Genomic DNA, 24,447 nt, shown 5'->3' on the forward strand with positions numbered 1-24,447 from the left:
GGTGGCATCTCCTTGCCAATTGCTCACCTTGTCCAGTGTCTCACACGTCTGTGATTGTGGTTACGTTCATGCATGTGTGTGATTTAATGAGCATGTCACCGCCTGACGTGCTCGAGCCTGGATGCGCAACAGGTGAGGGGTTGTCCACGCGTCCACCCTGTCCCCCGCCCCGCCGGCATCGCTGCCGACGCCCCGCGCCCTCTCCCACCGGGCTTCGCGTGCCCCTGGGAATAAGAGCCAACCTTTCTAAACATAGCCGACAAATTGCGAGGAGCTGATGAAGCGAGCCGAAGTGACCCAAAACTTCAGGCCAGCCATTTCTCCTGGCCTTTTTGACGGCTGCCGGAAACGGGGAACGTGACACTTCCCACTATATTATGTGCGGCTCGCTACGTCGAATACCCCCACAGAGCCATTTCTCAGGCATTTATTTTGCCCCCCCCGCCCAGGCTCGGATTGGGTCTGCGTTTCCCTCCTTTGTCTCAAATGGAGCTGGCGGTTTTCTCATTTCCTGCTAACTTGAACTGTGGCGTTTTTCATTTTTCTTGGCATTACACTTTTTTTTTTTTTTTATAGTAAGAGTGCAGCGGTTGGTCGGGGAATCGTTCCATGTTGACTGTGTTCTCGTGCACTGAGCTCGCAAAACTGTTGTCTCTTAGCAACTGATATTCAGCATGTCTGGGGAAATAAATAAATAAACCTCCCCTCTGCCTATATTAGTTTCTCTTATACACTGCCGCGGTGACAGGTTTTATCAAGACGGCGTACTTTCGAGCGCCAAACAAGTTGCACAAGGCCAGATCATGTTGTTTGCTCATAAGCCTCCTTCACTGGCTTCGTAGCGCCACTGAATGCCGAAACCGTCAATGGGTTTGTTGCTGTTATTGTCGAATGTGCGTGGGTCAGTGTGCATTGTGTGTGTGTGTGTGTGTGTGTTATATATATATACATATATATATATATATATATAATTTGTTCATTTGTGTTGGTTGGACGGTTTCCGGCTTTTCAGTGGCCACAAAAACTGTTCCTCTGGGGTCTTTTTGAATGGCAGGATGGCTTTTCTGCACGGCTCTGTCCTGCATGGTGTCACGACTACGGACTTACGGGGGAAGGAAGCGCAGAGGTCTGACATTCTGGGAAGGGGGTTTTATTATTAAATAAACAATAAACACAAATAAAGATGGGCGCGGTGGCCGAAAACAGTTTAACATAAATCACGAACTGAAACAAACCCGTAGGCGTGTGGCGATTGCCAGAACTCAAAACACATAAAACAAAACTAGGTCAAGTTCGTGCAGCGAGTTCACGAAAATGCCAGCGACCCCGAACGGGCGGAAACTTCCGGCATTTATGGGGCGTCAGGATTGGGTTCCGGTGTGGAGCCCAGCTGCAGGCAATCCTGACAGAGCCCCCCCTCCAAGGGCTACGTCCTCGGAGCCCCAACAGTACCATCAGTGGAGGCGGCGGGGCGGACGGCGGCAACCACAGGGCTCCTGCCCTGCTGTATCCTCCCCTTGGAGGACCCGGTCCCTCGGGCTGGCTCCCCGGCGTGGTCAGGCGTGGCGGCCCCGGTCCCTCGGGCTGGCTCCCCGGCGTGGTCAGGCGTGGCGGCCCCGGTCCCTCGGGCTGGCTCCCCGGCGTGGTCAGGCGTGGCGGCCCCGGTCCCCTCGGGCTGGCTCCCCGGCGTGGTCAGGCGTGGCGGCCCCGGTCCCTCGGGCTGGCTCCCCGGCGTGGTCAGGCGTGGCGGCCCCGGTCCCTCGGGCTGGCTCCCCGGCGTGGTCAGGCGTGGCGGCCCCGGTGCCTCGGGCTGGCTCCCCGGCGTGGTCCCGCTTGGCGGCCCCGGACCCTCGGCCTGGCTCCCCGGCGTGGTCCCGCTTGGCGGCCCCGGACCCTCGGCCTGGCTCCCCGGCGTGGTCCCGCATGGCGGCCCCGGACTCCCGTACCTGCACACAATAATCAGGGCCGATCCATCTGGGTACGTGTGGGCCCTGTCATCCACATGTCCCCTCTGACACGTCTTGTGTCACCCCCCTGCACCGCGCAGGGAGATTGTCCCAGAGCCTCCGGCGACTGTTCCAGGCACCCCAGGCTGGTGCCTTCTGGGACTATGCAGCCCCTCTCGCTGCACGGCCCTGGTGCCAAGGGGGGGGCATTGCCAGACCATCCGGCTAGCCCCTTCTGCGTCCGTTGGGACAAGCAGGCCCTCTTCCTGTCTGTCCCAGCTGGGTCCTCATGCCTACCCGGGGGCTCTATGGCGCTCCACCCCTCTGGAGGCAGACGCAGGCCCATGCCTGGCCCGCCCTCCTCACTGGCTACCGGAGGACCCAGCTCCATCGCTTCCCCACCTCCCCTCCCCTCAGGAGGAGTCCCCAACCCGAACTGCACCCCCCCAAAAAAATCTTTGGGGGAGCACCCCCCCCGGCTGGACTTAGGGGTACCTTGGGGCTCGTCCACCTCGCCTTGGACCGGTGCAGTCAGGTTGGGAACTCCCTCCCTGGGGTTCGGCTCTGCTGCTGGGTCACCATCTGGTGGACACAAAGAGGGGAAGTGGGGGCGACATACGGACACATATGCCACGCACACACACACAGACAGAGACAGACAGAAGAGAGGGTCGTCTAGTTCCCTCTCTGAGCACTCCGGGACCTCCTCAGGGGGCACAGCCAGGATCTCGGGAGGCGCGACCTTCTCGTCGCCCGCCAGTGCTTGGTCTTCTTGCCCCGGATCCTGACTGGCGCTGGATGTGGTGGAGGGGCAGAGTTCGATCCCTGGCTCAGGCTCTGGCCGATCAAACTCCGCCCTCAGTCTCTGCTGGAAGTCCCGAAAACTGCTGTCTGTCTCTCCCTGCTGCCAGAGGGCTGCGCTCCAGCCCCATGCTGACCCAAGCAGACACGATAGGATGGTGGTGGTCTTATCAGTGTCTGCTGCCCCACTGAAGGGTCCCGGGACAATTGGGCTGTCCCACACGGGGCTGGGCACGTCGCTGGAGATGGTGGTAGGTGTGTGGTGTGGAGGGGGGTGGACGTCTTCTCCAGCAGGTGTGGGTGCTGGTGCTGCGCTGCCATTTCGCTGGGGAACGTCCGGGCAGAGGGAAGGCGGGTCGGCGACTGGAGCAGGAATGGAGGATTCCCTGCGAGGCAGTCCCGGCAGCGCAGTTGCTGGCTGGCGACCTCCCGTCGCCCTCTTCCACCAGCTTTCCTCACACTGCTGGGAGGGACGTGGGTTTCCACGGACCTCGTGACGATCCTGGATGGGCGCGATGGGCGGAGCCATCCCGGCACCGACTGCCCAAACGGCGTCATCCTGGTCGTCGTCCGTGTCCACCTCGTACCCCCGGAAGTCACATGGGTCATCACGGACGCCGCGATGATCTCGGACGCGCACGCTGGGCGGAGCCATCCCGGCAACGACCGCCCACCGAAAATCCACGTCATCATCGCTTTCGTCATCCGTGTCCTCCCACCGGTGACTCCGAGGGTCGTCCACCCTGCGGACATCCTGGACCCATGGCGCGATAAGCTCCCATGGGCAGTACTCTGGCCATTCGGGCTGGAGGCTGCCCACCTCCTCGCTGGAGGAACGCCGCCGTTGTTGTTGCCGCTTCTCACCCCCCTGGAAGTGACGTGGGTCCCCACGGACCTTGCGACGATCGCAGACTGGCGCGATGGGCGGAGCCCAACTCTCGTCTCCCGTGCTCTCGTCGTCGTCCGTGTCGTCCCAGTCCACAGGGAGCCTTGCCAGCAGAGCGCAGAGTTCTTGGCTCGACATGCCGAAGATCGTGGGGGTCGCATCTACTGCGCTCGCTGCCCACGTCACTTCCTCGCTGCTGCCGACGCCAACGTCCTCGCTCCGCCCACTCACCCGCCGACGTTGTCGCTTCCGGGTTTCGCGGAGTTTCCCGGGGGTGACGTCATCACGCGGCGCCGCGTACCACGGCTTCTCGGGGAGAAAACGCTCCACCAGAACGGGCGGCGCGTCTCTCCCCTGCCGTCCGCGTTCACCGCGCCGGGCTGCGTCCTTCACGGCGTTTCTTCTCCTCTGCTTTCTACCTCTGCGCTTTTGGGTGGGTCGCTGGCATTCTGTCACGACTACGGACTTACGGGGGAAGGAAGCGCAGAGGTCTGACATTCTGGGAAGGGGGTTTTATTATTAAATAAACAATAAACACAAATAAAGATGGGCGCGGTGGCCGAAAACAGTTTAACATAAATCACGAACTGAAACAAACCCGTAGGCGTGTGGCGATTGCCAGAACTCAAAACACATAAAACAAAACTAGGTCAAGTTCGTGCAGCGAGTTCACGAAAATGCCAGCGACCCCGAACGGGCGGAAACTTCCGGCATTTATGGGGCGTCAGGATTGGGTTCCGGTGTGGAGCCCAGCTGCAGGCAATCCTGACACATGGAGTCAGCGGCGTAGTTCTATTTTTCAGTTGTTATTCCCAGTCACCGGAAAAAAAGGAGAAAAAGATGGAGATGCCGGAAGAGAGACAAATGCTGTGTGTTCCTGTGATGTTTAATATGGAAGGACAGCAGTACCATGAATTGGGTGCTTTTCTGTTTGTGTTTTTTTGATCGAAGTGTGTACGTACATAGAAAGCGGGACTAGATGGCTCTATACGGCTGAGCCCTGTGGAGGCAGAATAGGCAGTAATTTTGAGGAAAAGTAAAAATGTCTAAACTGTCTACACGTTGAAATCCACCATTGCTGCCTCCACTTTCCTATGGAATATTTAATCACAAACTTCGTCACCATCGCCACATATGTTGCTGTAGGGAGCTGGGAAACTTCGCACTCTCAGCTGACCTCTAGTGGATGTTTTTTGACCTTAACATAGAAAAGCAGGTGTTTTTGTAAGTTTGTGTGCCTGAATTTTGGAGTCGCTGTCTGTGTGAGACAACGTGTTTAGGCTTGTGTGTGTGTGTGTGTCTGTTTGTACTGTGTGTGTGTTCAGTGTTCCCTCTGCTCCATCTGTAGATGCACAAGTTACAAGTGGCAGCCACTGAGGTGGAATGCTTGTTTTTCTTATGATTTACATGTGGTTTTTTTTTTTTTGCTTTTTGCGAGGATCTATAATTATTTTGCCCTCAGACGCTGAGCAGATGGTGGCACAACTGCTTCAAGAGCATCTCGCTTTGCCATTGTCAGAAACATTCAGCAGATGAGCAAAAAAGAAAAAAAAAAAAGTGGAAATGTCGTCTGCATGTGTCAGTCTCAGCCTCTGGGGCTATTTCAGCACAATTACGAAGCAAAAAGGCAGTCATGTCTGACTCTTAGCCCCACTGCGCAGGCCCCAAATCGCAGTGATGATAGCACACTTGTTGCACCACTCATGCTCCCCCCGTCTCGCTAGTGTAACTGCATCCTACCTGCCAAAAAAACTTTTATATATACACACACCATGCTAATGAATGTACAGCCACGAAAGCCCCCACACATGGACTGGGCCATGTACGCATTCGTGCTTCCTGTTCAGAGGTGCTGTCGGTGTTGCCGGCTGCCGTCCCTCTTTGCTGCTAATTCTGTCCCTATTCATGCAAAAATGAAAAAGGAATCCGTACACGACTGCCCACGTTCGTCACTTCAGGGAATCATACAAAATGTGTTCACAAAAAAATGTGAATGCTTTTGTACCTCCAACAGAGTATTTATGGTGCATGTTAATTATTTAGTCGCGATTCCGAACACATTCTCAGTCCCGGACAAAAAATGCATTAATTCCTCAGCATGCAAATTTTACCCATATAGACACATGTCTAATTAGACATAATGTAGCATTTGTGATGTGTGGGAAAATGTCTCATTAATGACACACAGCCCCGTAATAAGCGGCTCTGGTCCCACTCTGTGTGTCATTAGCCCCCCCCCCAATGGAAATAAAATGTTCTTAACGTCTAATGCCAAGGAATAAAATGAAGGTCAGGTCTCACTGGCTTTGATCAGAAAGGTAGTCGTCAAGTTCTTCGGGCAGTGTTGACGTCGTTTTCTCCGGTTTATTTATTAAAACTAGCACGCCACCCGTCTCCGCTCAACCTCCAGAAAACGTAGTCAACCGAGGTGCGCCATTAAAAAGGCTCACTTTGAAGAGCTTCGCATCCTCGTTCCCTTCCTCGCGTCTGGCTAATTAACCGCCCGGTCCGCCGTGGCCGGCCTTGTACATTGCAATCCAGGCCCTCCTACCCGTGCAGGCTGCCAAACCTTGCGCAGATATAAATCTCCCGGATTACGTCCCGCGTCTCGAGGAGCCAGCATCCGTCTCGTGGCACAAGTAGCGCTTGACTCTCCTCGTAGTCTGGGGCTGCAGATAGACGCTGAGCTGCCCGGTGATTACATCTCATCTCCCGGCCTCGTGAATTATGCAGGGACGAGCGTCCGGCACGCTCCTCCGCGCCGGCATCTTCCATTAGGCGGTAAACAACTTCCTGGAGATGGGCCCGATCGGCGCCCGTGAGAACGGCGGGCGTTAGGTCGTGCTCTCGGAGCCATCCGATGGTAATGGACACCATCTGCGAGTGAGGCTGCAAGACGCTGCTACAGTAGACAGAGTCACGGGCACACGGTGCATGGTACACAGCAGCCTAGACAAAGAACAAGGGACGGGCAATTCGTCGCTAAATAAAAAAAAAAGCATGTGCACACACTGTACTATACAAAAGTAATGTTGCTTTGTATAATCTGATAAAAACAGTCAATTTTTAAATGCTCACTTTTATTCTCCTCTTCTGTTAATGCGGTTGACATGTTCCTGGACAGCATAACACATTGAAGAATCTACATAATATTTATGTCTACGGATGTATGGCGTATTACAGCAGACGCCTTCCAGCCCGTTGAATGTTACAAAGTTACAAAAACGTACACAAAGCCAATCGCCGTAAGATGCATAGTGTTAATGCTCTTTCCAGAATCTGAAGATATCAGAGAGGCAACAATGCGACAATAGTTATTGTGAAATGCTGCATCATTAACTAGACTACTTCAACACAGGCTTTGTTCTTAAAAAAAAGGTACGTTCCACCCAGTAAAACCAGGAAACTGCCACCCAAACTGCCTTCAGTTACCTGAAACATTATTTTACATTGGCAGTGTTTAAACTTATTTTATAAGTGGTCAGAAACTGAAAGAATAAAGTTACCATTGTTTTTCTTGTGAAATTACCAATACATTTCATGTGTCACATGACCCTCTTCCTATTGAAAAAAACAAAAGTTGGATCCAAGATGGCTGACTTCAAAATGGCCACTATGGTCACCACCCATCTTGAAAAGTTTGCCCCCTCACATATACTAATGTGCCACAAACAGGACGTTAATATCACCAACCATTCCCGTTTTATTAAGGTGGATCCATATAAATGGCCCACCCTGTATATTTAGATATTTTTGACTTTCTTTTTTCAAATGTTAAAGTGCTCAGTGGCGGTTTTCTTCTGCTGATTCAGAAGACTTCTCAGTGCTTGTCAGTGCCAGTGCTGATTCATTTTAGTTTACTGAATGTACAGGACTGATCACCATTTTCACACGATTGATCATACAGTTGTAGAACGTCGTCTGTGGAGTTCTAGAATAAAAATCTCCTCTTATCACCAGGAACCTTCACCATGAAGAGAGAAGCAACGCAGGAATGATACTTATCGGTTTCTGGGCTCACAGCTGGGGTTGGCCTGGAGACGTTTTCATTGCTACAAATGGGGAAGAAAAGCCTCATTTAAACCCTCCGAATTTCAGAAACGCAAACACAAACGATCATGACAGAAATCATGTGACACAGACAGTAGCGTGCATTCGAACATAAAAACCTCCAAACACTGCTCCCAATGTTCCATGCTCATTATGCTAAATAAGATATTTAGGAGGCCGCTCATCGTAACTGATTCCAGTGTCTCAATCCAGAGGGCTCGCCGTCGGAAAAAATTTATTTTTAATGTCCCAAGAAATCCCATTTTTGGCTTCCACAGGCGCGTACTAATGACACAGACCCTTCTCCATAATGATAGCAGCATTGAACCGTTGGATACCGAGTGCCCCGCTCAACAGAGAAAAGGTTACTGCTGGTAAGAGCTTTTGGACCCTGGAGACCCTTTATCGCCCGGGCACGCTTTCTCCGTCTATGTTTTTGAGGTCTGAAGCCGTAGGCACCCTACATCTGGTTCTGCAGAGCCCAGAGCATCAGGTTGTAGCGCGTCGTATTTGTGTGAGGAGCACGCCAGGCCATGCTAATAGGGTCTGCGGCCCAGGCCAGCGCATTCAAAGGGAAAATGAAAGCTGACACAGGACTCTCAGATGGAACGTGATCAAACTCATCTTCACGTCGTCCGCCGCATGGTCCATGCCTTGTTTTTTTTCCCCTCAAAACTCCTCAGATGGAAATGTGAAGGTTAGAAGCAACTCAACCGATTATTTTGCTTTATTTCTCTCTCTATTGGTTTCTCTACCTCTCTTTCGAATATATATATATATTTTTTTTTTTTATTTGTATAATTTTTTTTTTTTTTTTTTCGTATTTCCAGCAGTATTATGCACACTTGATCATAGATATGGACTTACAGGGATGGTTTATTTTTTTTTATTTGTGTGTTTTTCTGGATGTGCGGATGCTTTGTGAAGTGGCGTGGCATGAGGCCGGCATGGTTGAAGTCCGAGCCCCAGCTGGCGAGCGCCTCCCGTGGCCTTTAACCCTCTGCTCCTCTTTGACTTTGTAGTGAACGAGGGGGGCATCAAACAGGCCTCCAACTCCTGCCCGGACCCCGGGGAGCCGGAGAACGGCGAGCGCATCGGCGCCGAGTTTAGGTAATCGCCTTGCGGGATGAGGAGTGACCCTCACGCCTCCGTCCCAGCGGAGCGGAATGCACATCTTTATTACAGTTTTATGACTTGCTCCTAATGATGTGTTGTACACTGACACTCGGCCACACAGTGTAGAGGACATCTGCTGCTCAGGTTTAAAACATCCCAACTGACTCAATCTGTTCAATAATGATCAGATATTTGGGCAACTGAACCCGTAATCCCAAATCGTCCAAAAAAAAGATGGTCAGTACATGTACATGATGTGTGAAACTAAATTCTGACTTTTAAAAATGGACATAAACATGTATAAATCTACCTAAATCAAACTTCCTATTGCACCCAGATTTAAAAACATTTTTTTTAATTTTATTATCTCTGAAGGAAAATTGCTTCTCTACAGCTTTTAACCGTCACCCTTGGTGGGCAGAGATGACGGGGCCGCTTCCTTAACCGCTAGGCCACCACTGCCCCGTCTAATAGGAAATTAGCAGAGGATGGTTTCGATCCGTCGGGCTCTGGGTTATGGGCCACTCTGCCATTTATCACCCCGGATGGGACTCGAACCCACAATCCCAGTTTTAGCAGGCCAGTGTCCTAGACTATGCAACTGCTACTGGAAAGTACTCCTGTATGTATACATAACCAGCCGCTCTGCACATGCTTCACAGTTTCCACCTAATGACACGGGTCAGCGTGCATTTCAGTTGCAAAACCAGTAAAGTGTGCAGGATCTACGAATTTGATAACGCAACTCAACTGCATATGGAAATATGCGGAGGGCACTATTTTCCAGCCCGCGCTAAGCAGAGCAGTATGCACGAATCCCGTTCACTAGTGTCCTCAGGTAGAATCTAATTCCCCCTTGTGTTGGTGTGATTATTTCTGTCGGCCAGAACGCTTTAATGATGCTTTTCTGAAAAGAGTTTAAAATGTGAGGAGCTCTGCCGCACGCTCCTTCCTCCAGTTCCTGATATGTTCCGATGCCATTAAAAAAATCACGTTTCCTTCTGGTTTAATCTGTGTTAATTTGTGTTAATGTGAATGAGAATGTCTTTTACACTAGCGAACAAGAACCAGACTTGGCATGTAATGCTGTGCCAGTCTGAAATTTGATCTTACATCTGGATTGTAACCTCCTTGTACGTTCTTCTGACGGTGCATGTAATTTGGTATAACGGCTTCACAAAAGAATTCTGTCACCCTAAGACGTGAGCATTTAGACGCATTGATTCTAGTTGATGTCAGGTGTCACGTACCTAAGACATTTTGACGTCTTTTTGTTACGTTTCCATTTCAATTCATTTGTCAGATCCTTTTATCTGAAATGACAAATTCATAAAAAGAAGTCACACTTCTTTTGTCCCTGAAATATCACGCCAGTCATGCACTGGGGTGAGCAAATCCAACTGACAAGTCGATTCACAATTGCTAAACGCAATTATATGATAATAACAGCTTATTCACTTTGTATTACACCTTAAGCACGGTGTCATCAGGTAGATTGCTGAAGGACGTTGAATATGAGTATCGGCTGGCATTTTATTATGAATGCAGTTGGCTGAGTGACTCCTGTCATTAATATAGCGGGACTTGATAATGACACCCGTCCCTCCGATCATAAATATCGTCCTCTTTAAAGGGCCGGTTCCAATGTCAGGCTAATAATGTCTCCGCGGGGAACATGACAACCTGCATATGGGTACAGCTCAGAGGCCAATTAAACCCCACTGATTCAAGCTGCGTTGCTGATGTAATTGTTTTGAGCTATTTGTACCTATTTGTATTAAAAAGAAAAAAAAAATCCCTTTCAAACGGGGTGAGGTGCCAGCAAGAGATTATAGCGAAAAATGGGTCTTATTTTAGCACATTCTTTAAAAACGTTGTTTTAATGACGAGTTTATTGCTTTCGTGCAATGCATTCATTTATATAATTGGGTGAAGGATGCACTCGCTTATTCAAAGAGCTTTGGAAGTGCGATACCTTCCGTATGCACGACAAAGGAGAGCACTGTTTATCCCAAAGGGCGAGACAAAGTCATTATTGCAGAAGTGTTTTCCTATTTTTTCCACTGTGCCAACAGCATTGGGGCCACGATTCAGTTCACCTGTGATGAGGACCACGTGCTCCAGGGCTCCAAGACCATAACTTGCCAGCGGGTGGCCGAGGTGTTTGCAGCATGGAGCGACCACCGTCCCGTCTGCAAAGGTGAGCGAGTGACCAGCAGTTCTTGATTATCGTTCATTTTCAAATCTAACCACCCCAAAAGGAAAAAAATAGAAATGCACGGGATTTATAAAATGAGACTAGTCAGCTACAAAAATCATATTTCGCTAGTTATCATGTCCTTATAAACAAAGAAAATCTCTGCCACTCAAAATTCTCACCTAGTCCTGAGGCAAAGATGTCTCGATGGCAAAGTCGAGACATCTTTGTCCTGAGGCAAAGATGTCTGCCTCCAATAACAGTAGAACATCGAGGCCAGTGGCTTGTTTGTGGGTGGTTCTGGATTTACCTCACCCCGAGATCTTTGCCCAGGTATTGAAATGAAGGCCAAATGATGGCAACGATGGAATTTTCCCATTTGACAGCTTCAGACTGTCAAACTAATTGCGGTGGCAGAAGCACGGACGTAATTACTGTCTTGGTGTCTCACCACCATCCGCCCCTTGGGACATTCCGCTGTCATTAATTAAGCACGCAACCCTGACTGTTTTCCTCAAACATGCAGACATTACTATCTCACCAATTAGAAAAGCAGACGTTCAAATTTGCTATCAGTCTTGTATGGCGACTGTCACCACTCGGAACACGAGTGCCACACAGTGAGCGGGTCGCGCTCTAGTGGGCCTCTTAACATGTGCCAAGGAGAAAGATTCCCTCAGCTAAAAAATAGAAAGAAAACGGATATAGTTAAAAAAAAAAGTGATATTCACATGTGATACACAGCAGCACAGCACACAGTGCACACAGTGAAATTTGCCCTCTGCATTTAACCCATCACCCTGAGTGAGCAGTGGGCAGCCATGGCAGGTGCCCGGGGAGCCGTGTGTGGGGACGGTGCTTTGCTCAGTGGCACCTTGGCGGATCAGGATTCGAACCGGCAACCTTCTGATTACGGGGGGCGCTTCCTTAACCGCTAAGCCACCACTGCTTGTTTAAAATTAATAATCAGTTTTAAGTGGCAGGGGTGGTAGTAGCCTAGCAGTTAACACACTCGCCTATGAACCAGAAGACCCAGGTTCAAACCCCACTTACTACCATCATGTCCCTGAGCATGACACTTAACCCTGAGTGTCTCCAGGGGGGACAGTCCCTGTATCTACTGATTGTAAGTGGCACTGGATAAGGTAAATGCTGTAAACGTAAATTTGAATGTAATCAACATGGTAGCTTATTGTGACAAAGGCTAAAAGGTGTTGCCTCCTGGCACTCTTTGACATAGTGTGTTGCCAAATGACCTAGGAATGTCGGCCACTGTCAGCTGTTGACGTCCTTGTGCCCGCCGTTGACTCCTTCAGCTTCAGAACTTCGGCTTTTAGGCACGTCAGGGAACAGGGAGCCATATGGCCAGATGAAAAACAGACAGATGGTGCCAGTGTGCCAACCATTCTGGGGACTTTTATCATAACTGTTCTCTGACAAATGTCGCCGAAGTGTTAATGCCGGTTGTCTTTTGTTTGCACACACGGCGCTGCTGTGCTCATGTTTTTCTTGGAAACCGAACGAAACCGCGCTTCCTCGCCAGGCGACTGAGGGTCGAAAGGGTCGTTGCTGTTTCGATCAGCACCGGGTTGAGCCGCCACTCACAGCGGCAAATCTCTGGCAGGTTTACTCGCTGCAGGCTGGACTCCCACGTCCCACCTAAGCTCTGTGCACGTTCGCCGCCCGGGTGCGCCGGAAAAGACGAGTGCTTTGATCCGGGGGTTAACAATGTCATTTGATCATTCCTGGTGCCGATTGTCTCAGGTTTCTTTTAGGTTCCTGCGCCGTGATGCGCCTAATCCTTATTCCCTCTGCCGAACTGACTTGTTTCCCGCCACAGAGGTCAGTTTCAATGTCAAGAGACATTGTGGTGGTAGTGGCCTAGTGGGTGACACACTCGCCCATGAACAAGAAGACCCAGGTTCAAACCCCACTTACTACCATTGTGTCCCTGAGCAAGTGTCTCCAGGGGGGGACTGTCCCTGTAACTACTGATTGTAAGTCGCTCTGGATAAGGCCGTCAGGTAAATGCTGTAAATGTAAATGTAAGAGACATAAAACAACAAAAATATGTGTACACTGTTTTATCCTCTTTAAAAGCCTTGTTCAGACTTTAAGATGACTTGAAGATAGGTTTTTTAGACAAACCAATCATTGACCGGCAATCACTCTGCACGAACGTGGTCAAAGACACTTACAAAGTGCCACCAGGGTATCTGACATGCTACATATCTGGTGAGGAGCTATAAAGTTTACTGCCTGGTGGCAAAAAAAATGAACAAAAGTGCATTCGTGCATCATCAAGGCCGGGCGAGATGCAGGAAACGTCAAGATAACTCTGTTTCCCCTTTACTCGCCGGCTTGGATAAATGCCTCGGCCACTACACAAATCTGCCTCTCCCTCACTTGCGAAGATAGGATACATACTGACAGGATGTCGTTGGGCGGGTAATGAATTGTTTGTCTCTTAATTTTATAGATAATTTCTATCGGCGCCGCGTTTGCCACGGGCTCGGGCGCGAAGGCCAAGGCCGTTCATTTAGCAGTCAGTAATTGAGCTGTCAGGCGGAGCGTGCCAGGGGAAGCCAGCGTTCTCGGGTTGGTGGATGTTAGTCGGCGAGACCCGGAATTTTTTTGGGTCCGTAAAAAGTCGGCTGTGAATGACGCTCGGGAGTGGATTAGGGTCTGGGGCTTTGATGGGTTTGTGTCCCCACCGAACCAATCGCTCCAGAAGACGGCAGAATGGCGGGACAGGAGGAGGAGAGGCGGGGGGTAATCTGGCTCGCCGGCCATCCCCGCAGGACGGGGGCCTCGCGGCAGATTTGTGAGCTCCGGGCCCCCGCCGGGCTCCTGGGCCAGCTGCCTTCTCCGCTGGGTGCCTCTGAGCGCCGGAGAACAAGGCGTCCCGCTGGGGAGACAAGCACGGGCGGGAAACCCCCCCCAGCTCTCCTGCAAACAGAGCACACAAGTCCGTCCCCGTGAAACGAACACGCATCCACGGCGCTCCTCGCCTGCGCCCCACCGCTCACCCAAGCGGCCCCGGAGAGGTCGGTGGGGGAAACGAGTGAACGTTTCTGCCACCTTCTGTCGTCGCCGCCCTGACCTTTCGCTCCACGCTACGTCGCGGCCTCCGTGTCACCCGGGTGTCTTGTCTGCTCCCGCGGTTACAGGCTGCGCAAACTAATTAAGTGTGATGCCACTCGAACTCATGCAGAAAATTGCCTAGATCTATATTTCCAGGATAGCTCACGGGTGCCTAGAGTTAATAATAAATTCCAGTGATTCTGCTTGCGTTCTCGTGAACGTGAAAGTGAAGTGATTGTCAGTTGTGATACACGGCAGCACAGCACACGGTGCACACAGTGAAATGTGTCCTCTGTATTTAACCATCACCCTTGGTGAGCAGTGGGCAGCCATGACAGGCGCCCGGGGAGCAGTGTGTGGGGACGGTGCTTTGCTCAGTGGCACATCAGTGGTACCTTGGCGGATCGGTATTCGAACCGGCAACCTTCAAAGAGGGGTGTGGTTATTTTATTTTATTTTTTTTGGTTTGGTTTTGGTTTGGCACCAAAGAACATTTGTACTAAATTAACCTAAATTTACTTACATACCTTTATACCCAAATCAAAAGTTTGAAACAATGACTGTGGACCTCGCATCGGCGCAAAGTTAATCCTGTGTCTAGGATTCCACGATTTGCTTAGATCCAGAGTTCATCTGTTGGTTGTTGACTATACATGCAAATATCGGTATAAGTATTGGTACAAATATTGGTACAAAAAAAATCAAACGTTTTGAATGTACTTGATATTGTTGTATTATGAAGGCTATTCAAAATCTCGGATTACCACGAAAAAAAAAATCTGATATGACACGACCAAGCAATTCTTTTTTCTTTTATAACATGCTAACCAAGCCGATTTATTAAAGATTTCTGATTGGTGAACCGGCTTAACATGACACGCCCGTACCAATCCAATAAAACGTTGTCTTAAACAGCAATCGGCCGTTATGCCCCTGGTGCCGTCACGATGCCTCAGTTGCGAATAAGAGCAACAAGCACTGAGACTTTATTCGTTTTGTCCGCGGCATCTCGCTGAAACAACCTTTTAAGCGTTGGCATCAGATGAAGTGATGAACAGCTCAGTTAATCAACGCACGTCTTGTAATATTGTTCCTAGCAACAGGATCGTAATTAATTCTCATTATTGCATGACACTTATCGCAGTATTTCATTAAGGGTGGGGTGGGTGGGTGGGTGGGGGGGTCTGCAGACACAAACACTTGACATTATTGTATTATTATTATATTATATTATTTTCTGGCACGCCGGGACATTAGAAGTGTCCTCGGCCTGGATCTCCTCGTGACAGGCTTTGGGCGGGAACGCCGGGGTGCAGAGTGCGTCGGCATCTGCCGGTTCATCCCGCGGATTTCGGGCCTGCGGGGCCATGTAGTCCCTTGCTCCGCTCAGAGATAATGAGTGATTTATTTTACAAAAGCAATCAAGATGTCAGCGGCAGATAAAGCCTCCTGCCATTGGAGATAATGCCTCCTTGTCTTTCATCAAAACACTGTCACTTTGGCACCGGCGGTGATGAATGCACAAAATAAGAAAGGCGCCATTCCAGGATACATAAACGATATCCCCCTCCGCCCTCATTGTTCTTCCTGTCTTTCTTCTTCTTTTTTTTTTTTATGGCGGGTAATAGTTTTTTTTTTTTTTTTTGATATCACTGTCAGGAGCTTTTGGGAAAAGGCAGCCAAGCGGGTCCATTTAGCAAATTATAACTGGCATTCCTCCATTAACTTGATAAATCAGGCCCGGGTGTGTTTGGTTAAGCCTAGCTTGAAATTAACTTGTTCAGCTGCCACCAAGTTAGCCGTCTGAGGCCCCTGATTGGACGGCTAATGGTTGACAAATGAGAGTCGGTCATGGCCGACAGTGCTGCAATCATGGTGTTATAAAAAGTTATTTGAGTCACCCGTGTCGGCGAGTATTAGACAAACACAACCAGAATTATTTAAGCCACAACACATTCAGGGTCGGGCTGCATGAGGAATTTTCAATAGTCGTTTGCTGTAATATTTTTTTCCATTGTGGAAAAGATAACCAAAAATACATAAAGCTGTTCCTAAGAAGCAGGTCGCGTGACAATAAGCCATGTAATGATGTGGGATAACGTTTCAAGACATGACATTATTGTGACATATCATCAGCCCCAGGGGTGCTCTCAGCCAATCGGAATGCCGGGCCGCGCCTGTTTGTGCTCTGAGAAATATGAGTCTGTTCTAACTCTCTCTTCTCTCTTCTTCTCTCACAGAGAAGACATGTGGCTCCAATCTCCAGGGTCCCTCGGGAACGTTCACGTCCCCTAATTTCCCCATACAATATGAGAGCAACTCCCAGTGTGTTTGGATCGTCACTGCTAGCAACCCAAATAAGGTATGAACTCCCAAAATGTTATTTAACATGCAATGCCTGCTCATGTTAATCATCTTAATGTCTAAAGGAATTATTATTACAAAAGAAGAAAGATCCCTGTGGTGATTATCTGTATCATGAAGAAGAGAATCCAACTACCTTGTTTGTTGGTGTGCAATTATTTTTGTCACCCAGCACACAATTTCTAATGATGTTAAAATGGGAGGAGTCCAAATGATTGACAACCATCATTAAGACATTATAATACTTCTGTAGGCCGTGCATGAAATATGGATGCACAAATACCAACTTCTGAAATATTTTGGAAATGCTTTGGAATTCAAGTCTGGCATCCATGTTTTATCAGTATGGAGTGAAACCTCCTTCGGCAGCCGTGAGTGAGGGGCGCGAGGGCGGAGGAGGGCAGCTCATCCATAAGAAGCTCTGATCTGTATTCTGGCCGCACTCCACCGTGCTTCCTTCCCAGGGTCAGTGGCATCATCGCGGCACAGAGAGCGCGTGTCAGCTCTTTGGCTGGCCCCAGCCTCCTGGCCCTCCGTTCCGTCAGACTTGGCCTCCTCCTCATCGTCGGTTCCTCCTCTCCTTTTGTCCCGTTCCCATGCCGGTGCAGACCTCGAGGCCGTTTCAGCCTCTGTTCGCGGTCCCGCTGGCCCGGCGGGGGGGTGCGTTGGTTAAAATAGTTATACGGGTGCCCACTGTGGTGTTTTATCTGTGGGTGTTTCTGGTTTCATGGCCATGCTTCAGTGAAGTTTACAGATATTAGATGGGCTCTCTAAAAAACATGACTGGCACAGAGTTTCACACTGCTGTCAGATATGTATATTTATTTCTACTTTTAGCCACAGCAATTCAATTAGCAGAATTAAATTGTATTAAAAATAACCGCGGCACAAATTCAATCAATATGATTTTGTGTCAGGAATACAAATTTATACCAACTGTCATTATTTCTAATGCAGGCGTGTTAAAAAGACAGGAACCATCCGCGTATGAAGGATTTCCGCCATTTCACAGAGGCACTTCCGATTCAGGACTGAATCGGTGACATTTACATTTACGTTTATCCCATTTGTTAGATTTACATTTACATTTATCAGGAGCGACTTACAATCAGTATTACAGGGACAGTCCCCCACCTGGAGACACTCAGGGTTAAGTGTCTTGCTCAGGGACATGATGGAAGTAAGTGGGATTCGAACCTGGGTCTTCTGGTTCATAGGCGAGTGTCTTACCCACTTATCCACAGAGATGACACACTTGTTTTTTTACCGCTCTGTGCAAAACTGTATAAAACTGTGTGGTGTGATAAACTGAGGGGTCGAGGGGGGAGTGTTATCGGGGGAAAACAGGGAGACGAGTCTTCGATGCCGCAGATCTTCTGCAAGGCTTCTTAGACTGATGAACATACAACAAGACGCCTGTTCACATCTGACATCCCAAAATCGAGCTCGCGACAGCAGCCCAGCCATCTCTGTCCCCCAAACAATCGAGCTCATAATGGATTCGGGTAGATCGTTGCTCGGTGAAACTGCAATGCATCTCCAAAATGGCCGAAGTCCCGGCACGCGGTGAAAAATAAGTCAGCTCCTCTCCTCTCGCCCGGTCCCTGCCAAGGCCTTGTTTTAGAGCTTCGGGGTTTTTGACTTTTCTGGAGTGACAATATCCACTCCCCCCCTGCAATAAATTAGCCCAACAAACCAATTTCTTCCCCAAGCCGTCCACCGACCTTCAATCTACCTGTCTGCGCTCACTGTCCATAAAGAATTTTTATACCGCCGGACAGCAGTTTTGAACGCTACCTCTAACAGGTTGCAGTCCTCTGGCGTGGCCCTGTAGACACGATATGGGCCATAACCATGATTAAAGTTCTCATCTTCTCCCGCGGCTTTCCATTTACGCGCGCGTTAACTGAAAGAAGCTCAGGGCCAGCAGGAGGACTTCAAGGCTCTCAAAGCAAGATCCAAATGTTCAGATGCCCGTTAAGAGATTGTGAGGACATCTTCCCGGACAGTGATGGATGTAATGGACGGATGCATGCCTTGTGGGGTAACAGGGATTTTTTTTTTTTGTATTTCTGTTTGAAATGAGGCTAGATATAGGGTTGGCATTTGACCATTTTGAAAGGTCTGAAGCTTTGCCAATTGGAAAAACTTTGTTTACAGCCTCCATTTGAACTTCTCTACGCTTTTATGTTTTTTACCTTTTATATTTAGTACATTACATTCAAGAAAATTTTTACACTCTGGTAAATATGTTTTATGTTACTGTTTTATTTCAGTGGATAATGGATAGCATGATTAATGGCTCTAACTACCCATTAGCAATTTGTTTTTCGTTGCAGCTGTTGTCCGCTGTATCATTAAAATGGTGTCCTAACAATCAATGAACATTAGCGGTATTCCATGTTTTAACTCTAATAACTGGCTTCTGTGCATTTATGCAACATTAACATTTCTAAATGTGCCCAAACTTTGAACTGTAGTTTATTTTAAAGCAAGTGTAGCTTCCATTACACTGTTTTATTGCACAATAAAAAAGAAAGTTAGCATGTAACCAACTAATGTTAATTAGAATAAAGAGAAACTAAAGTTGAAAATATAACAATGAATAAAATCTCAGTTTTAAGGCAAGTGTAGCTTCGTTACACTGTTTCATTGAACAATAAAAAAGGAAATTAACATGTAACCAACTGATGTTAATTAGAATAAAGAGAAACTAAAGTTGAAAATATAACGATAAATAAAATCTCAGTTTTAAGGCAAGTGTAGCTTCCATTACACTGTTTCATTGCACAATAAAAAAGAAAGTTAGCATGTAACCAACTGATGTTAATTAGAATAAAGAGAAACTAAAGTTGAAATTATAACAATGAATAAAATCTCAGTTTTAAGGCAAGTGTAGCTTCGTTACACTGTTTCATTGGACAATAAAAAAGGAAATTAACATGTAATCAACTGATGTTGATTAGAATAAAGAGAAACTAAAGTAGGAAATTACGATAAATAAAATCTCAGTCTTCAGACAAAAACTTTTGACAACTCAAACACATGGCAACATATAAAATGGCAACATATATATTTTTTGCAGCCTACTGTTTCGGAAAAGAATATGTAACCTTTTCTTCGTTCTATCTGTTCAAGGAAGACAAATAGCTGCATAGCGGCAAGAGAGTCTTTTTGAACTGAGTGAAGGAAGTGAGCCTGACGTTCATCTTTTTCCATTCAAAGCTGCATTCTGGACCCGTTCTCTAATGCACAGCGATTTGCAAACCTTTTTTTTTTTTTTCAATTCAAAATAAATGCACTTTAATCACCTCGTAATTACTGTGCCATTTCTGGTTCGGTGTTAAAAAGCAACTTCTCAGAAAACCATCAATTTCGCGTAGTGGTGAAGGCAGGGTCGGGGTAAGGAGGTGCTGCGACATATCCAAAGAGTTTAATCTCTCACCACACTTGAGGGGCGCTGACTTGATTTTGTAAGAATGAAAAAAAACCTCCGTTGACTTGAGCACTGCGCCCTCCTTGAAGTGAGAAATGGCTAATGGCTGCTTACAGCGCACAGCATTATTGCTTCATTTATTTTTGGCAGCCAATTTATTTCTATTGCAACCCATCCCCCGTTTAAAAAAAAAAAATAATAATAATAAAAAAGAAAATGAATAAGCGTGAGTGAAAGCGGACTGGCTAGATGTTAGGGTTTAGTTCAATTTATGAGATGCTGGTCCACAACCCCCTCCTTCTGCCACGTTTCTCGCCCCACACGGAGGGACAGGGTGGCATCGGTGTCACACGGAGCACCTTAAATGCGAAGGTAAATTCAGAACATGTCAATTCCCAAAACTGGCGGGAACAAACAAACATACCCAGTGGATTAATGGGGAAAAAAATGATATTTACAGCTCGGCTACATTTATTCCAGGCACAACATTTCCGTTTCTTCTGCGCTCTTCCCAGCCCTCGCCGCCATGAAGGACAAGCTTTAAGATATGCGCAGCTTTAATTACCAGGCATTACTCTGCCTCCTCGCGAGTTCATATGCAGATGTTTACTGGAGCTGTGCAATTAGGCCTGCACGGCAAAGGGAATCAGGCAGAAACTGCCAAGCCCGTGGCTCATTGGCTTCATGCGAGAGACGGATGCCTTTCTAGGATTGTTAACCTCCGGTATAATGGCTAAGGTCATAGTTATATGTGATGCCACCGGAAAGAAGTGTGGAACTTCAGGATAAGTTGAATGCGAAAAAACCCACAAAAGTAACATACGGGATGAGGCCAACAAGTGCTAAACACCTCTGGGAACTCCTTCAAGACTGTTGGAGAAGCATTTCAGGTGATGACCTCTTGAAGCTCATCGAGAGAATGCCAAGAGTGTGCAAAGCAGTAACCAGAGCAAAGAAACTAGAATATAAAACATGTTTTCACTTATTTCACCTTTTTTTGTTAAGTTCAGAACTCCACATGTGTTCATTCATAGTTTTGGTGCCTTCAGTGAGAATCTACCAACGTAAATGGTCATGAAGATAAAGAAAACACATTTAATGAGAAGATGTGTCCAAACTTTTGGCCTGTACTGTATATGAAACCAGAACCAGAAGAAGTTATGATCTGTAAGTCCGGTTAGTAATGAATTAGGGCACTACTTTCAAAAGAAAGGAACACTACCTGCTGATGGAAGTAGCGTGTGTGAGCTGTCAATCATCATCCTCCTCCCATTGAAAAGGTAAATGTAGATCCGGTTCTGCACACCAGCAAAAGGGGTATTTTGGGCTTCTCTTCTTCCAGATCCAGATGGTACCAAGCGGTTCGTTCTTGTATGTGTTCATTTATGTCAACCTTTAGGACGGCTTACGCTGGTGAAAAGAGCCATTTAGTGGCAGTTTGAAAGCAGTGTCCTCAGTGTCTCCTAAAGTTTTAAAAAGTTCCTTCACTTTTGTGAAGAGCTGGATGTTCCTTGTCATTGTACCGACTGTATTTCTAATCGGCTTACTTTAAAATCCAGAATATGTCACTGAATAAGACGCAGTTTCGACTCCTGTAAAATGCTGCGCCGCGGCGGTAAAAAGTGGCTCTGAATTTACTAGCCCGCTTACACAGTGGAAGAGTTCGCCAGGCCCGATCTCACCCCGCTGATCAGGGATCATATATGATTTAGGCGTGACGTTGGTGCATCAGGCACAGCAGCGCTGATGGGACTTCTATCCATTTCTCTGTCACCGTAGAGTCTTGTCAAACATTTACAATTGCACCGTGTCTTTCTGTCCTCGGAGTCAAGTGCTGCTCATCAAACATACTTTATAAATGCTTTATAAAACTTTGCCCTGTGACAAAAGCCTCTCGTGCTACGGCACACGAATGAAACGTGTTTTTGTTACACCGCAAAGTACAATCCGATCTTTTCTGGGAACTGCTGGTGCGTAAATGAAACATGGCACATTATGTCCCCAGAAATCACTTCACCGGCGTCACTTCGGTGTCCCCCGCTTGATTTTTATTTATTTTTTTAATACTCTCAGCCCTCCCAAACTCATTCTATTATTTATTCCTTTGATGCAGTGTGGGAGTCGGCAGTGCGCCTCCTAGCAGCTTTTCCGCATCATAAATATATATATATATATATATATGTGTGTGTGTGTGTGTGTGTGTGTGTGTGTGTGTGTGTGTGTGTGTGTATATATGTATGTCAATGATCAAAACCATGTGATCACGTTTTTTTCCCCGAGTTGTGGGTGGTAGTAGCCTAGTGGGGAACACACTCGCCTGTGAACCAGAAGACCCAGGTTCAAATCCCACTCACTACTATTGTGTCCCTGAGAAAGACACTTAACCCTAAGTTGCTCCAGGGAGACTGTCCCTGTAACTACTGATTGTAAGTCGCTCTGGATAAGGGCGTCTGATAAATGCTGTAAATGTAAATGGTGGTGTTTGAAGAGCGCCCCTGTAAGCATGGAGTGCGATGGTCTATTGGATAGATAACGATAGACCACTTTTTTATTACCCACAATGCTCTGGTTTCTGGTCAAGAGCTGATTAAAACCAATCAGCGATTCGGTGAGTGAATAGACAAGCATTTATTTTTTACACATTTTTTTATTTATTTATAAAAAATTTTGGGTGGGTTGGTTTGTTATTTTTGCATTTGCCGCCTCGGCCACTTCAATTTACCAGTGCTGACTGCTCAAGGAAGGTACGGTGCCTCTAATACGGCATGCGCTCAGCACACAATTCAATTTTCAATCCGCTCCTCAGATCTGATCTTCAGGACTGACTGTCCCCAATTTTATTTGCAAGAGATCTGATTGGATCTGTGCTCGTGCCTTGTGTTCATTTTCGGGCAGTATCTACAAGGGTTGCCATAGTAATGACATTGGCGCGCTCATGCTGAAGCGAATGAGGAGAATTAAAGCCAGTCGTTCCGAGTATTTTTGACACATGAGGGTGTGGTCATTGCATCAAATAGGTACTACATAGTGAGAAATGTAATTAACAAAACGACCTTAATATTGCATTTACATTTACAGCATTTATCAGACGCCCTTATCCAGAGCGACTTACAATCAGTAGTTACAGGGACAGTCCCCCCCCGGAGTCACTTAGGGTTAAGTGTCTTGCTCAGGGACACAATGGTAATAAGTGTTTTACCCACTAGGCCACTACCACTGAATATTGCCTCCAAAAATGCATTTAGTAGAAGTACTCTATGATAAATCTATTCTATTTGTTCATTTGTTTACATTTGCAATATTTGCATACTTGTAATACTTGAATATTTGCAATATTGAGGCCAATAGCAGTCGCAAAAGCATTTCACTGCATATCATACGTGTGTACGAGACAAATAAAAGCTCAGAGAACGGCAGGATAACAGAGCTGTGTGGACTGTTTTTAAACCGGTGATAAGCTCTTTATTTAAAATCCTCAGGACACATTTCACATTATTATAAAAAACATGCCATGTCAGTCTGGCATCATAATGCTCATAATCATAATTAGCGAGTGTTACATTAAGAAAAAGGCCTAGATATATGCACATAATGCTGTAAATGCCATTCCCATGTATTATTCTCCCTGATTCCATGAATTGTTTTATAGACATTTTATAATCTCCTGTTTTATTGTGAGGCTTGAGACTCTATTCCAGACCTGATCATATCAGTCTTGTTGGAACGGATAATATGAGGACCTTCTCCTGGCCCTTGTTTGGCCAGTGAATGAGCCTTTGATATGACGGGATGATAACGGAACAAGAAACCTCAATATGGTGTTGGTATATTGGACCTGACGGTGAAAATGAGAGGGTCGGGCGCCCACAAATCTGATCTCGTGGGGAAATGTGCGGTGAGAATGACTGGCCAGAGGAAGGGGGGGACCAGCACCTCCCTACAGCCCGCGTCTCCCAGGCAACCGCAGACGTACTGCACCCCCGGAGGGACGTTACGCGCCTCTGGGGTCACTTTTACTGTAGCGCCGGAGTCGTGACTGAGGGCTGGTGCCTTCCCCTCGTACACACTCCGCCCCAGCTCAGGCAGGCAGGGCAGCAAGTGTTTATCATCAGCAAGATAATGGTGTGTGTGTGTGTGTGTGTGTGTGTGTGTGTGTTGGCGAAAGAAAGAGACATTCCATTTAAACTGGCAGGCCACCTGTTCCACCTCTCAGACACGCTCAGGCAGACAGACAGCCGGAGGATCGGTCTTGACGTTACCTTTTTCCCCTATTTTCGTCTCACCTCTCAGCAGTTGTGCCACCGTTGCATCAGCCAGGTTTTGTTGACAGAGGCCAGTTCTGCAGGCTGTTTCTGGGGATATAGTTTGTGGCAATACTTCATTTTATTTCTTTTTTTTCTAACTAAGTCATGCTGCTCATTTTTGTTATTCGCATTTACAGACAAAGGAACGGAAAAAGCAAAACATATTGCACCGTGTTGTCATAAGTCATTGCACCCTGGCACGGATTGTACAGACTCTGAACTGAACTCCTGCCATTTGGTGCCACAGTGCGAGCAACTTCAGA

The 24,447-nt window shown here is 47.6% G+C and overlaps 1 protein-coding gene across 1 annotated transcript in view; it reads left to right on the forward strand.

Moving 5' to 3' along the window:
• Positions 1-24,447, forward strand: part of LOC114769910 (CUB and sushi domain-containing protein 3-like) — a 324,749-nt gene that overhangs the window by 167,234 nt on the left and 133,068 nt on the right. Inside the window, 3 exon segments of the mRNA XM_028963275.1 lie at positions 8,706-8,793; positions 10,875-10,999; positions 16,321-16,442. Of these exon segments, the coding sequence (XP_028819108.1) occupies positions 8,706-8,793; positions 10,875-10,999; positions 16,321-16,442 (335 nt within the window).

This window comes from Denticeps clupeoides, chromosome 20, assembly GCF_900700375.1.
Source record: "Denticeps clupeoides chromosome 20, fDenClu1.1, whole genome shotgun sequence".
NCBI classification, from domain to species: Eukaryota; Metazoa; Chordata; class Actinopteri; order Clupeiformes; family Denticipitidae; genus Denticeps; species Denticeps clupeoides.